Genomic DNA, 17,208 nt, shown 5'->3' on the forward strand with positions numbered 1-17,208 from the left:
CGAAGAAATCTACGATGAAAAGAAAAAAGCCGCCGTCCAGTCATCCATTAATATGTTCTCGTAAGGTTGAGCGGCTGACCCTCTTAAATCTACACAGCCCTCAACCTCTGTAGTGGCATACTTATCAGCTGAAGACAGCGATTTTGGCAACAATGCTCGAGAGGTAAAACTTACTGACATCTTATTTTGTAATTTTATAATTTTGAAATTTTTAAATTGCACGCTTTTGTAATTTTTCCTGTGCATGAGATAAAAAATTGAATAAGTACAATAAATAATTCTATTTACATGTTCGTTGAACATTTCTTTTTTGATTCAATCAATTCAGTGAGCACAGTTGCAAGTGCTGCACAAGCATGGGGGAAATTCCAACTTACGTAGAGTTCTGTGTAACGCAACCCTTACATTAATTGGGGAGTGGCTGTGGTTTATTTATGCTGCTGCAAACAAAAACCTAGGGCTTTCTTGTATCATACGACTGCACAGTTGGGTTGGCCTGTGGATATAATACAAAAATATTATTTATTATTAGCCACATGCCTGAGGCTTATGCTGCACCAGCCAAAAAAAAAAAAATAATAATTCCCACATTACCCTGAGAGAGAGAGAGAGAGAGAAAGAAAAGCAGAATGGAATCACCAAGAAAGAGAAGAATGATGACATCCAACTCAGGACCCTGGGTTTGCCAAGCCCATACTCACCAGATAACATTATGTTAAAGGCACTTGCTTAATCAGTGCTCTCCACACTTTTTTGATACGGATACACTTATGTATGTGCCAAGAATAATTTGCCACCGCATCCTTTTTATTTATCTTTAAGTTAATTGTAATGGTATGCAACCTTTCTTTCAAGCCAAAAAACATTGGGGAATGGGGGAGGGGAGATGTGTTACTGAGCAGGACCATTTAAAACCAATTACAACTATTAGCTTCCAAAGAGAAAGAAAAGGTGTGGAGCTCACCGGTCACCAGTAGGAAACACATGAAGAAATAAATGTGGTAAATTTTGATTGCATTACTCAATAATTGTATTTTAATTAACCAATTATATCAATATATGTAGCAAAAGGGTAGCAGCCACTTGCAATGCCAAAATAAACTTTTTTTTTTTGGTTAGAACATTGCTTGTCTACAATATTTAAATCAGCTAGAGGGCTGATTAATCATTTCAAGTTTATCAATGACAACAACTGAAAAGTATGTTTTTATTTATTTTAATAAATTATTTATCTTATTCATTACAAATATGCACTAACAAAAGCATCTGGGGCTAGAAACTGGACCCAAACTTGCTTTGGCACAAATTACCATCCTTCTGCTATGTTGGTGTTGCAGAGTATACACAAGCATGGGTTATTTGCTATATATTTTTAGAGTGGCAAGCTGCTTTATCCAAATGACTTATGAATACATCTATATTATATAACATCAGTTATAAACAAAAGTTAGCAATAAATGAAATAAATATAAATCAGTAATAAATACAAAAACATTTCTTTTCCCCCCTCAGGGGGTACTGTGGCAGTTCAATGACTCAAATGGCATTTTATAGCCAACTGCCTCTAGTGAAAGAAATTGGAGTGAAAACGATATTGTGCAATGCCAAATTTTGGCAAAACCCTGAGGTATAGCACCACCCACTTTGGAAGCCTCTAAGCTAAGTGCTTAAATTATACTTGCTATACCTTTTATGGATTACTTTAAAACAATACTGAAGAGAAAACAGTGTTTCATTGATGTTTTCTTTGGTGAGTTATTGTAATAATAATTAACTTGTTATTTATGCAAATAAAGTTATAAATCCACAAAATGATTATTTCTTTTTAACAAAAACACCAAACATGAAACGTTTTAGAAGCTAGAATACTTGATACAACACACACAGGTTGAAGGTAGAGAAGACAGAAGATACTTGTTGACCTTAGGTTTTAAATTCTTACATTGAAATTTTTGAGAAATATATATAAAAAGGTTTTTCCAGATGAGAGAAACAGAAAGAATAAATGGGGAGAAGTTAGTTCTGTGAATTTATAGTTGGGCAGTGAATGAATGTGACATGTTACAGCATGTTCAGACTGGTTTGGAAGGGAATGGTGGGGGGGGGAGATAAAGAACATCCATAGAAGCATCTACAGGAAAGGCACACAGCAGAAACTGAACATTTATGAGCCAGAGCAGAGAGACTTTGTAAGAGAAGGGTCATTTTATATTTGACTGCCTTCTTTTGAATGGAGGCTAGAAGTTTGAGAAAGGTTTGTGGGCATCACCCCAGATGTGGGAATAATATTCCATGGGGGAATATTATTCCCACATGTGAGATTTTGTACAGTGGGCAGTTATTTAGATGAAGAGTGAAAAAGAAACCCAGTTTTCAATGCAGAGGAAGCAATATTTGGGATGTGCTTATGCTATGAAATATTAGAAGTCAAGGTAATCCCCAACAGAGAATATGTGATCTTGTCTAGAAATCTGAGAGTCAAAGATGAGCACAGGAGGAGAATCTTTTTTGTGGGAAATCAGACAGGCCCGAGTTTTAGCAGGACTGAAGTAAACTAAGTTTTCTTTGGCCCACTGGGCAAATACATAGATATCAGCATTTAAGGGATTGGTTGTAGATATTTGGGAAATTGGCTGTTTGCACAGGGCAAGGTTTCTCGAACTGGAAGGTGGAATGCAGTGTGCTATCCTCAGGAAAAATATGGACAGCATTTTCTAATCAGTGGAAGGTCATTAATATACTGGATAAAGAAACTTGAGGAACCAGCATTAGTGGAGAAGTTGGAAGACAGCCATCAACATCTGCAATGAGAAGTCAAAAAAAGACAGAGCAAACTGTATCTGTTTAGAAGATTTATTTCCATTGAATGAAACTGTCCTAAGATTAGCATTATTAGAGGCATATGATGCAAGCTTATACAGCATCAGCCACAAAAAAAAAAAAAAAAAATTCCCATTTCACCCATCCATTCACTTCAAATGTTTGTCTAGTTCTGCCTTGAAATTAAGTTGTTGACCTCCACTACAGCAGATGGAAGTTTGTTCCAACTATTAACTACCCGCTGGCTAAAGGCATTCTGCACATCTATTCTACAACCGTCTTTCCTCAATTTGAGTTTATGGCCCCTCAGGTTCGTAATCTGAGCAAGAGGAAGAATCCCATCAGCACTGAGCCTGCTCAAACCACGCCTTATACACCTCAATCAGATTACCTTGCAGGTGCCTAGTCTCCGCTCTACAATTTGCAGAAATTAAGCCTTTCTTGGTAAGAGCACACCTTTGATTCCTCTCATCAGTCTTGTTGCCCTTCTCTTTACTCATTCTAGCAACTCTACATCCTTCCTAAAATGAGGCCTCCGGACCTGTATTTTAGGAAGGATGCAGAATTGCTAGAATGAGTACAGAGAAGGGAAACAAGATGTGTAAGATAAGCCAAATATAAATGTTATGAAGTTTTTTTGTTACAGAAACATTACAGTAATGGAATTCCTGCATATAAACACTTACTAGGATGTGGACAACTAAGTACTTGCCGAGGACAACCAATACCCTTAAGTCGGTCTAGCCTCTGCTGATCAGTATTAGCTTTCATAGAAGTTTTTTTATTCTTCATTCGATATCGCCTTTGTCGTTCACGATTAGCTGCCTTATAAGTTTCTCCATATTTCATGCGATATCGCTTTTGTTGTTCACGATTAGCTGCCATGACAGTTTCGCGATTTTTTATACGATATCGCCTCTGCCGTTCACGATTACCTGCCATGGCAGTTTCGCGATTTTTCATCTGATATCGCCTCTGTCGTTCACGATTAGCTATCTTTTTATGTTCATTATTCATTTTTCATACAAAAAGATATCTGAGAGACCTGAAAAAGATTTAAAAAAAAAAAAAGAAAGAAAAAAAGGACACATGTTAAACACTAACAGTCAATTAGTACCTTGATGAGGTAATTCCGCAGTTTAGTGTCAGGCACAGAGTGGTCACTTGCTCAATTACTCCCAGTGCCATCACTGTATGAACATGGAACTAATGTGCCAATCAAAACCCACAGAGTACTGTACTAACGTGTATACCCAATGCCAATAAAGCCATTACTGTATTTGGATTTGATTAGTGTTAATAAGTGTAGCAAGCTCGATATACATTGCACTTTTTTGTTATTATAATTATTTGTGTAGTTGTCTACTGACATCATGGACAGAAAGAAGTGTTTCTTTTGTAACAAATCTAGAGTGCGATTCCGCCAATTTCCGAAAGAACATTTAAGGTAATTTATCATAATTGATTATCAGGAAATATGTAATGAAATGTTAAAAAAAATCTACTGAATAGCTCATTAATAACTTATTACATTAATTAATATGAAGTGTACTTATGTTAATTGAAGTAACAGTTTATCGGATAATTAAATAATTTAAATTTATAGATATTTCTAAAAGATGACAGCTCCCACTTGTTTTATTCTAGTGAACTGTCTACAAGAAAGTCATAAACATGTTTCAGAGTCTTCTTTATCTGTATCTTTCTTAAAACTCCAGTATCAGAATTACCTGAAATTTAATGCTAGAGTTGTAAAAAAGATACTGATATTTGAATTAGCAAGGAAGCAAAGTTTATCTCTCAGTAACAGCAAGGAATACATGCCATAGCATCTTTACAGTTTATGAAATCAAGGATTGTATTGAAGACTGTCACACAGTGCTTTATTATTACTATTATTATTAATTTATTTAGTTTTGTTGCTTGTACTGGGCATATGTCTTGCTTTTAATTTTACGACAAATCAACGCGCTTTTTTTTTATATATATATTACAGGACAGTTCATGTGATATTACCAGTGCTTTTTTTTTTGGGATGGTACAGTGTACTAGCACCGTTATGAATGCTCTGAGTACGATACCAATTTCATCAAGTGAATATGAACAAGGATTTTCACAAATGAATCTGATCGTCAGCCCAACCAGAGCTTTGTTGATAACAAAAAGCAATTTCTTCACTACTATTTCTTAAAATTGCAGACCCACCACTAACGTGTTTCGATCCAACAAAATATGTTGCTTCGTGGCTGTTTCTGAAATTTCATTCAGCAACAGACACAGACAGTAAGATTATAGTGTGGTGGATGAGAACTTAATAAAAAATTGGAATATTCTGTAAAAACTTTATTATGAAATTATTTTTACTTATTTTACCTATTTTTTTTTAATATACTTGAATAATAAATTTCTGCTTAACCTGTGTTAATATCGGAGTGGCTCTTCCATGGGCACTGCAGAACTGCAGCATACCCAGCTTTTCAAATCTAAATGTAGTCAACGGAGTTATATGAAGTTTTGCAAAGAGTGATGCAACGCAATGAATATTTTTATTAACAGGTCCTGCATATAGTATACTCATCCTCTATTTCCAATAATAATAATAAAAAAAAATAATAAAATAAATAATTTCTTTATTCAGTACAAGTATTAAACATAGCCTGGGTCATCCAGGCCCAAGGTTCATGGGAAAACAACTATTTCCAGTAATCATTTCAATAATAAAAGAATAAAAATAGGAAATTGTAACTTCTGAAGTTTAACTGTAGACAAAATTGTGTGCTAGACAGTGCCACATTTTGCTCTCAATGGTTGAGTCAATGCCTAGTTGGCTGGCTGCCAATACACATTTTTTAGCAGTGACAAAGCAAGTCAAAGGAAATGTGGAGTGAGCAGTGCCGATTTGAACAGTGCGCCAAAATTGAATCAAAAAAGTATTAATCGATTTTCAACAAATGAAAACCGAAGAATGGATTTTATTTTAAAATAAAATTTCAAGATTACCCAAGTCTGTTAATGGTAAATGTCCAGTTAATGTCTTGTAGTATTTTTAACCTGCTTATTATTATTAATATCTATGTCTATATGTCTTATAACCAAGGCAATTTAATGTAACTTTAAGAAGCAGCACTCCCATACATTAGAGTCGCAAGCCGCCACTGGTTAATATACTTAATTTGTTCTTATTCCAAAAAACATTACTAGTAAAGTAACAATATCAGGAAACTATTTTAAGAGTACTTTTCATATCTTTTCAATTTACAATTTTGCCTGATAGCAAAGAATGAGTACTGGAACCTATTTTTTTTTTTACAAAAAAAGCATTGGATATTACTATTTCAATTTACAGAAGACTACATATAATACAAAAAATCTTTCATATGTAATGAGAAACTTCATAAATTAAAAGAATTTCAATTATAAAGTGTGATGTTTTGTGTTGTAATGCATCATCATTCTAAGGGCCAAGCCCTGTCGCCATAGAGATCTTTTTTTCTCCACTCAACCCAAATTTGGGCTTTTTGTTTTGCTTCCTTGTAGTTCATTTTTGAGAGTCAGAGCACATCATCAAGTGGTGCGACTCTTGGTCATCCTCTGCTTCTTTTCCCTTCAAGCTATCCTTCTGGTAGGCTTACTATCCAATCACTGTGTCTCCAGAGATGTCCTAGGAACCGCACCTTCCTCTTTATTATGGTTTTCTCGATCTTTCTTTGTTCCTCAGCTACTCTGAGGTCTTCTTCATTCGTCTTTTAGTCTCTCCAGTTGATTTTCATCAATGTTCTCCGGCAAAACGTCTTAAATGCTTCAATTCTTCTCCAGTCTGTTGCTGTTATTGGCCATGTTCCAATCCATACAGCAGTATACTCTATATATAGGTTTTGGCGAATCTCTTCCTCTTTTCTTTGTTTCTTGCAAAAAAAAATTTTTTTTTCCCCCAAAGTGCTGCTTTCGCTATAGCAATTCTCCTTTTTATTTCTAAATGGCTTTTGCACATTGCTTCCAAGGTTTGTAATGCAAACTCAACCCCAGGGGCTCACATCTGGTGAGTATGGACTTGGCAAACCCAGGGTCCTGAGCTGGATATCATCATTCTTCTCTTTCTTGGTGATTCCTTTCTACTTCTCCCCCCCCCATCTTAGGGTAACTTCTGAATTTTTTTTTTAGCCGGTACAGCATAAGCTTTAGGCTTCCTTGCACCATATGGCTAATAATAATAATAATATAGTGATCTAAATGAAAGAATGCTAAATTACTTTTGTTAAAGAAAATAACTCAGCAAGTCAAAATTCAGTCACATATAATTGTCTTTGAAATTTTTCATTGATTCCAGATTATTTGTATTTTTGTGTAGTATAAAAAAAAAATAATAAAAAATATTAGTGGCTCTGGTTAGCAGTGTTCGTTTCATAAGATGCCAGAACTAGAATAATAAATAAATAAAGGAAAATAAAAATTAAAACCAAAGTCAAAACGAGTTCAATTCATTATATTGCAACCTATAACAAGAGTTGAGATTAATCAGTGACCAGATGTAGATTTATGGAGTTAAGGTTAAATAAGTAATATTTTTAAATATAATGGCCAAACTTTGGCTAAAACGCAGCCTAGAAGAAGATTAAGATGACAGTTATGTGTGTCAGTTGCAATAAACATTAATAAATATAGAATTTTATGCACACACTACTGGGTTCAGGTAGGTGACAATAAAAAGGTTTCAGTAAAGTGAGACTAGTGCACCTGTCCCACTGTATTGAAACCTTTTATTATCACCCACCTGAACACAGTAGTGCACACACAAAATTCTATATTTATTAATGTTTATTGCAACTGGTACATGACTATCTTAATCTCCTTCTAGGCTACATTTTAGCCATTGTGTGGCCATTATATTATAAAAACCATTCAAAACATTACTTATTAAATTATTATATATATGTGAAAACATAAGTAAATTTCCATATTACACTGGAGAAATGAAGTTAAAGTATAAGAAGGAGAAAAAAAAAAAGGTGGGGGGGAAAAAGGAGGATTTGAACTGAGGAAGGAGAAAACTTTTTTCAACATTACCACATGGCTATTATAACCATAATTGCATTGTTCTCGAAATCTTTACTTATGTTTATATTTCACTATTCATCCGTCTTTAATAGTGTCTTGTTTTGTATTGGAATAATAAATTGTGAATATCTCATACTAATAATCAGTGGATCAACATATTGTCCATTGCAATTACAAAACTGTAGAAAATTCTCCAGGAACTCTTCGCAATGTTCCAGCCTGTTTCTATGTTCATACAATGGTGGCTCCACTTTCTATGCACTTTAACATGTAAAAAAGAATTAACATTATTGCCTATGAGAATGTCCACTCTGTGGTGTTGGGAGTCACTGTCAGCTTGCAAATCACTCACTGTATCTGCTGGTCTATATACTGGCAATGTACTACATACAGTATTTATTGATTTTTCCCCCTTATCTGTAGTCCTCGCATTAATTAATAAATCTGACTTGCAGAAGGCTGCTTCCGACCTCACATTAAAAAACAACCAAGTTTTAAATGTGCCAGATATATCAACAGAAATTGAAAGGTTTCAAAAATCATGTTTTATCAGTTTTGTAGAATATAAAATCTATAATCCCTTTGCAACATCTCCAATTCATTCATGTGTATTGTGTTATCAAATCTTATCCAAACACAGAAATTTTAAAAATCACCTTAGATCAATAAGTGGACAAGAACGACTAACCAATATATCAATTATATACATTGAAACTCACACTGCACAAAACATAAATTAGGATAAAATTATTGATGATTTCGCTTCCGGAAATGGAGAAAAATTAAATTAAAATAACACATCTTCATTGCATATATTTAGTTTATTATCACTTGAAATGTTTTTAACAAAGGTACTACCGTATTTTTAGACAGTTTAATATATATATTAATATTAAAAATATAATATATATATATATTAAACTGTCTTGTACACATTTTATTATTTTTTTGCAATGAAATCTTAGGATTCATAGGTGTATTTCTAATATTAATGTATAATTATATGAATGAATTGCAGAATTAAGTACGGTTTATAATTGGTGCATGCGTGGGAAAGTGATGTACACTGATTGACAGAAACAATCCACATATTCTTTCTAAAAACACGTTAAAATAGCTATTTTCCCGGAATTAAAAAAAAAAAAAAAAAAATTAGAGCGAGTACGTTGCCAGTATATATACCGGCAGATACAGTGAGTGTCGCGCATGTTCAGTCATGTAGGAACTGCTCCGTCAGAATACGATTCACGACAGGTTAGAGCTGGCGGTGACTTGCGAACTGACCGTGACTCCCGACACTAAACTGCATGATTACCACTTGATGATTCCTCACCTTTTTCACGTGGACATAAAACCAGAAAAAGGTTTATAAACAAAAAAAAAAAAAAAATACTATTAAACCGCTAAACAGTGACACTCGAATAGTAATCGATCATTTCGTAGATTTTTCACATGCAAAGACCTTTACACTATAAAATAAAAGCCGTTAAAGTGTTACTGCATTCGAGTAAACTGGAAATCGTACACAAACTATAAACATGCAGCGTGGCCATCTCATTGGTGATTAACCAATTACCGGTTAAAATGCACAGAAAGTGGCGCCACCTGTGAGAACAACGACACGGTAAGGGCACGTTCCTCGGATTTTTTTCTTTCTTTCTATTTTTTAAATTGTGATCTATCATGTATCCTCGTTGAAATGATCAATTAAAGAAAAAAATAATACTGTTACAAAAGATTGGGTAATAACGCTTACGTTATTACTCAGCCTTTTGTGACAATATTTATATTATTATTATTTAACCCAAGGGGCTCACGTCTGGTGAGTATGGGCTTGGCATACACAGGGTCCTGAGCTGGATATCATCATTCTTCTCTTTCTTGGTGATTCCCTCTTCTCTCTTTGTCTGTCTGGGTAACTCAAATTTTTTTTTGCTTGTGCAGCATAAGCCATATGGTGCAAGGAAGCCTGAGGCTTATGCTGCACCAGCCAAAAAAAAATTTGAGTACCCTGAGAGAGAGAGAATCACCAAAAAAGAATGATGATATCCACCTCAGGACTCCAGGTATGCCAAGCCCATACTCACAAGATGCGAGCCCCTGGGGTAATGTCAATGTTATTAATCGATCATTAGCACTAGTAGAGGCATACAATGCAAGCTTATGCAGCATCAGCCAAAAAAAAAAAAAAAAAAAAACCCACCTCCCATTTCATCCCTCCATTCGTTCCAAATGCCTGTCCAGCTCAGTCTTAAATTTATTTATGCTATTAGCTTCCACAACAAAAGATGGAAGCCGGTTCCACAAATCAACTACCCGCTGGCTAAAGGCAAATTTCCGCACATCTATTCCACAACTATCTTTCGTCAGTTTGAAATTGTGCCCCCTCAGGTTCTTAGTCTGAGCAAGAGGAAGAATCCCATCAACATTCAGCTTGCTCAACCCATTCAAGGCCTTATAAACCTCAATCAGATCACCTTGCAGGTGCCTACTCTCCAGGCACTGCAATTTGCAGAACCTAAGCCTTTCTTGGTAATAGCACTCCTTTGTTCCTCTCACCAATCTTGTTGCCCTTCTTTGTACTTGTTCTAGCAACTCTACATCCTTCCTAAAATGAGGCCTCCAGACCTGTACACAGTACTCTAGGTGTGACTTGACTTTTGCCTTGTATAATGGGATAATCACCTCCCTGTCCCTGCTAGCAAAATTCTCATATATCATTGACAAGACTCCATGACGTGCCCTGGCAGCCCATCTGCACTGCTCAGCAAACTTCATATTTGGCTGCACAATTACCCCCAGGTCTTTTTCACTTTCCACTTCCTTCAGTGCAGTACCACACAGTTGGTATGTTTCTCTTCGGATATTGCTACCCACATGCAGTACTTTGCATTTGTCAATGTTAAACTCCAGTTGTCACTTCTCAGCCCATTTTCCCAACTTATCTAGATCCAGTTGGAGTAGCATACTGTCATTATTGTCTTTAACAACCCTGCCAACCTTTGTATCATCTGCAAACTTGGACATTAAACCTGATATACCTTCATCAATATCATTGATAAATATACAAAACAACAATGGGCCGAACCCTGGGGAACTCCACTAATAACATGTCCACGAAGAGCAGTGTCCGTAGATTACCACTCTCTGTTGTCTCCCACTCAACCATCCCTTTATCCATTGTAGCAGCTTACCCTTGATGCCATACCTCTCCAATTTGTACAGCAGTCTTCCATGTGCAACAGTATCAAAAGCTTTCCTGAAATCCAAGTATATGATTTCAAAATTATTTTTGGCATTCGGTTCCTTTGTGACCACATCATAGTATCCAATCAGATTGGTCAGACAAGACCTCACTTTAACAAACTCGTGCTGTGTCTTAACTATTACTGCAGTCTTGTCTAGATGATCCTGCAATGCTTCTTTAACCAGTGATTCCATTATTTTCCCCAGAACACAAGTTAAACTAACAGGTCTGTAGTTACTTGTGTCACTTCTGAACCCCCTTTGTGAATTGGTGATACATTTGCACACTTCAGTCCACGGGGATCTCCCCAGTCCAAGGAAGCTCTCATAATTATGGCTAAGGGTTTCCTTACTTCCTTTGCTGCCTCTGTTAATATAACGGGATAGATCCCATCCACCTCAGGGTGCCTTCCTTATGTTTAACTTCAACAATTTCTCCTCTACTTTGCTCTTGCTTATTACAAAATCATTTAGCTCACTGCCAGAGTTGAATACACCTCTGGCATTCCCCTCACTGAATAACTCCTCATGTGTAAATATAGATTGAAAATACTCATTCAGTTTGTTAGCTACCTGAGCAGGATATTAACAGTTGAACCATCAATATCAAGTGGACCAATCTGATTCATCCCAAAGAAGTCTATGTTGTTTTTCTTTGCATCCTTTTCCAAAGATTTCTTGTAGTCTGCCTAACCTCCTTTGTGACTTGGTTACGGACCAGTTTATATCTATCATAGGCTTCTGTGTCACCTGATACTTTATATGCATCCTAGAGATTCTTCTCTGCCAAGAGCCTCATTAATTCATCTGACATCCATTTAGGCTTAAACCTTGAACAGTATTTCTTAGTAGGAATGAAAAGCCTAGTAGCCTCCAAAATTAAGTTCCATAAGGCTTCCCATTCAGAATTCAACGTTGGTAACAGCATCATCAGTTGATGATGATGTTACCAACGTTGATGGTAGTTACATGTTGAAGTAATTCCCACATCAGTACATTGTGATCACTGTCACTCAGTGGTTCCTTTATCTGCAGATTCTTAATGCATGAATAATCACTACTGATAATCAGATCAAGAGTATTACTCCCTCTGGTTGCCTCTTGAACATGTTGCCGTAGAAAACAGTCATCCAATAAATTCACAAAAGTCTTGCTAGTGTGCGAGTGACCAATGCACAAGTTCCAGTCAATCTCTGGGAAATTAAAATTCCCCATTATAAGACATTGATTTACTGGCCCACTCTATTTCTCTGCACAACTGCTCATTATACTCATCAGATTCATTTGGCCTATAACACACACCTACTCTCATTTTTCCTTTTCCAGTGCTTATGTCACACCAAACAGACTCAACACTGCATTGCCCACCAACATCAATTGGATGCACTTCCTTAGATTTTATGTGTTTCTTAATTAACTAACAGCATAACCTCCTCCTCCCTTCCTGTACACATTGTACTCACCAAATTCCAATTCTGCACTGCTTATATCTGTGTGACACCACGTCTCTGATATCCCAACAATATCTGCCTTTCATGTCTTGACTAGCACTTCAAGCTCATCCAATTTATTAACTATACTCCTAGCATTGGTGTACATGCAAGTATACCTGCACCTGTTTCTACTCTTAGTTACCCTAACACAGGCCATGTATTTATTCGTTCCACTATGACTCCCAGCAGTCCTGGAAATCTCCATTACCTTGCTTTCCACGCTGCTGCTCATTCTAATAGAAGCAGTGCAAGAATCACTTTTGCCTCTGCCTGTGGCCACTGTTAACCTTTTAATCTGTGTATCCCCCCCCCAAGCTAGCAGTTTTCTGACCCACCTAACACTGCCTTGATAGCATCAGCAAATATTCTTGCACCTTTTCTATTTAAGTGTATCCCATCCCTGTAGAAGCAGTCTCTCCTAAACTCTTCCATTTAAGACTGAGTAATAACAGAAATATTATTGCCCAGTCTTTTGGGAGTGTATTTATTTATATATTATTTTTTTCTTTAATTGATAATTTCAATGATGGTACATGATATACCACAATTTAAAAAAAAATAGAAAAAAAAAAAAATTCCTCATGGACTTCGATAGTCGAATAATAACATTTAAAGTGGGTTAAAAACTGACTTTATTCATATAATTAAAAAAAAAAAAAAAAAAAAAAAATATATATACAGTTTTCTTTTTTTAAATATTCATTTTTGTTTACTTGCAAATAATAGAGAAAAATCAAAGTATTTGAAATGATAAATATTTCAAAGACTAAACTATCTGGGAATAAATTTCTAAATTAATACACAGTCGAAGCTCTATATAACAACCCCCCAGAGAATGATAAAAGGGTTGTTATATCGATTGTTTATAAAATAGCATTAGGTTAATGGGAAATTGGGTGGGAGCCAACCACACTAGGATATTATAATGTGTGGGACGTTAAAGAGGGTCGCTATAAACAGCTTCGACTATCTACTTATTATAGAATGGTTATAACTGTATTTTTTACTAGTATTTCAATAATTATTTCATTGTTTATGTATTAATATTTTATAACCAGAAATGTTTATAAAGAACAAAAAAACAGAGGCAATATTTGTATTGCCTTTATGCAGGCTTTACAAATTCAGTGATTTCACAAGCAATAAATGGGTTATAGCATAACTATTACAGAAATATGTCAGTGTCTTTCTCTTAAAACTCATCAAAATTCTATGAAAATATGACTTCCTTTTTGATTGTATTAGTGGTGGCAAATGACACAAGAAAGCAAGCCTATACAGCATCAGCCAAAAAAAAAAAAAAAAAAAAAAAACCTACATGTGTACCTTTGTATGCATAAAAGATGTTTTATTTTATGTGAAAACATCCTTGGGGATGTTTTCACATAAAACACACAACATTTCACATAAAACATCCTAGGATTTTAGGAACGAAAATAATCTGAACGTCTTAACATTTTAAAGCTCCCCCCCCCCCACCCCGACAATTTCATCAATCTGAGGTTGCAATACATCTCAAAAGGTAAATTACTTACAATGGGTTTGTGATAGCTAAAATAGCAAACGTACACTTTTTTTTTCGTTCTCTATGTTTTTGAACTCGATCTTTTGTCAACATGGGAGGCTTCTTCAGTGACTTTGAAGCTTTAATTCTTTCCATTTTTTTTCGTTCTCTATATTTTTGAACTCGTTCTTTTGTTGACATTGGAGGCTTCTTCGGTGGCTTCGAAGCTTTTATTCTTTCCATCTTCAAAATGCTCTTGTCGGTTGTAAACTTTTCTCAACACCTGAAATTAGATTTGGTATTTTCACAATTCGATAGTAGACGATGAAAGAAAATCAAAGCCGTTTAAAATTTTAAAATCAAACAGCTAGAATTGAAATTATGAACAATGTAACCTTTTATGCTCAAGAGAGCATTAGATGGAAGAAATGAAGGAATATCTGTCAATAATAGAGTGATTAACAACCTTTGCTATGCAGATGATGTTGTACTTTGCACAACTAATATGCAAGACTTACAGATACTCCTCAATCATGTGAGTGAAGAAAGTGAAAGAATGGGTCTCAGGATTAATATTAACAAGACTAAGCTCATGGTCCTTAATGGGGCAATGCCAACACCTCCCCTTATGTTAAACGGAAGGCTGATAGACAGAATAGACAAAATCAAATATCTAGGCTGTTGGATCAATGATAAAAACGAACCGGATATGGAAATAAAAGCAAGGATTGAAATGGCCAGGCATTATTTTCTTAAAATGAGACCTGCATTGTGCAATGGAAATCTGGATCTCTACCTTAAAATCCAAACAATGAGATGTTATCTGGTCAGTTTTGTATGGTGCCGAGACAGACGCTGAAAACTAACACCTCGAAAAACCTAGAAGCATTTGAAATGTGGACATACAGAAGAATGCTAAATGTGGACATACAGAAGAATGCATGGATAGCAAGAGTGACCAATGAGAGTGTCCTGCAGAGAATTGGAAAAACAGAGGAATTTCTGAAGGACATAAAGAAAAGAAAAACAGCATACTTTGGACACCTGATGAGGAACAACAAATGTGCAATTCCACAGATAATTATTGAGGGGAGAATGCAAGGAAGAAGAAAGTCTGGGAGAAGACCTATATCGTTGCTTGATAACATTAAGAAATGGACAGGACTGAACACTGAGCAGCTGTTCAGAACTACCAGAGACAGAGAGACATTTGCCATGGTGGTTGCTGACCTCTGTTAGATGGCACACGAATAAGAAGATGCTCAACCTATAAAAGACGGAAGAATAATGAAATATAAACATAAGTAGAGATATCGGGAGGTTTATATTAATAGTGATGGTGGCCGTGAGGTAACGTTAAAGAAAGTCATTTTCTACTTCCTCAGTTTGGATCTCTCCATTTTCAGTCCCTATCTTCCCCCCCCCCCCTCTTCTTATACTTTAAATTCATTTCTCACATATACCTATATTATTAAATTATAATATATATAAATTTTAATAAGTAATATTTTTAAATAATTTTTATAATATAATGGCCAGACATTGGCTAAAATGCAGCCTAGAAGGAGAATACCATCATGCATACCAGTTGCAATAAACATTAATAAATAAAGAATTTTATATACAGGTGGGTAATAATTGCAGGTTTCAGTACAGTGAGACCAATGCACCTGTTTCACTGTACTGAAACCAGTCAGTAAGTCTGAAAAAAAAAAGGAGTCAAACCTAGGGATGATAATTAAAAAAAAAAAAAAAAAAAAGATTGTGCAGAAATGGCATATTAGAATTGCACACTTTGGAAAGGTAGAGTGAACGCCCCAACCATGTCATTACATTATAACTTTAAATTATTTAATTATTCGATAAACTATTACTTTGATTAATATATTAATTAATTAACTACACTATTAATATTAATTAATGTAATAATCTAATATATTAATAATGTAATAATAAGTTACGAATTAGCTTTAATTAGTTATTCACAGATTTTTTTATTATTTTTTTTTTAACATTTCTTTAAATATTTTCTAGTTCTATCAATTATGATAAATTACCTTAAATGTTCTTCCGGTAATCAGTACAACTGCACTCCAGATTTATAACAGAAGAAATACTTTTTTCTGTGCATGTGAGCAGACAACTCCACAAATAATTATGATAATAATAATAACAAAATATGTAATGTAAAACGAACTTCCTACGCTCAACAAACTAACCTACTACCAAATACAGTAACGACTTTATTAGCATTAGGCATGTGCATTACTACTCTGTGGGTTTTGATGGCCATGTTAGTTTCGTGTCCTTGCATTGGTGGTGCTTGGAGTAAATGAACAAGTGACCACTCTATATCTTACTCCTCTGTGGGAGAGGCAAGGTAGAGTGGATGTATATAATCCAGTTCAAGATCAGGGACTAGGTGGGAATGACATAAGTGTTTCTGTCTCGCATTTTCGCTACCAATCAGTTTACTGCAGTCTGAAAAATTTAGTAGGTGCTGCCAAAGATATTTTCACATCAAAAACATCCCCATCATCTGTCCATCCTCTCCAATAGTTTGTCTACTTCTTCCTTCAATTTATTCAAACTACCTACAGATAGAAGTTTGTTCCAATAATCAACTCTGCTGGCTAAAGGCAATTTCGTGTCTATTTTGCAACTATCCTTACTCCGTAGCCAAGTGGTCAGGAGCGGGAGTGCAGTAGCACACGCTCTTTGAATAGACCGGGGTTCAAGCCCCTGACTGCTAAATACGGTCGATCTGCCAACCCGCACTGGACCAGCGTGGCAGATTATGGTTCATTTCCCTCAACATGAATTGTTGAGGAGGCTTCCATCCTGCAGTGGGTTGATAATGGCTGCACTTTACTTTTTTTTTACTTTTATCCTTACTCAGTTTCAATTTATGTCCCTTTGTGTGCAGCCTGAGCAAGAGGAAGAATGCCATCAGTATTAAGTTTACTCAATCCATTAAAAGCTTTAAACATCGTAATCAGAGCTCCTCACAGACATTTATTCTCTTAATGCTGCAATTTGCAGAAGAAAATTATTGTTCTCCTCACCAGTCTAACTGCCCTTCTCTGTATC

At 35.4% G+C, this 17,208-nt stretch overlaps 1 protein-coding gene across 2 annotated transcripts in view; it reads right to left on the reverse strand.

The window, feature by feature from the left end:
• LOC150075960 (uncharacterized) overlaps positions 1 to 17,208 on the reverse strand; it is a 45,661-nt gene that overhangs the window by 16,289 nt on the left and 12,164 nt on the right. Inside the window, exon 1 of one of the 2 annotated variants that reach the window (XM_090387514.1) lies at positions 3,507 to 3,858. The exons of the other annotated variant lie outside the window; for it this stretch is intronic. Within the exon in view, the coding sequence (XP_090243640.1) occupies positions 3,507 to 3,837 (331 nt within the window). The 5' untranslated portion in view covers positions 3,838 to 3,858. Of the gene's footprint in view, positions 1 to 3,506; positions 3,859 to 17,208 lie in introns of those variants that run through there. 2 annotated transcript variants of the gene reach the window in all.

The sequence above is a fragment of the Mastigoproctus giganteus genome, chromosome 13 (assembly GCF_048544385.1).
Source record: "Mastigoproctus giganteus isolate SK-2022 chromosome 13, ASM4854438v1, whole genome shotgun sequence".
NCBI lineage: Eukaryota > Metazoa > Arthropoda > Arachnida > Uropygi > Thelyphonidae > Mastigoproctus > Mastigoproctus giganteus.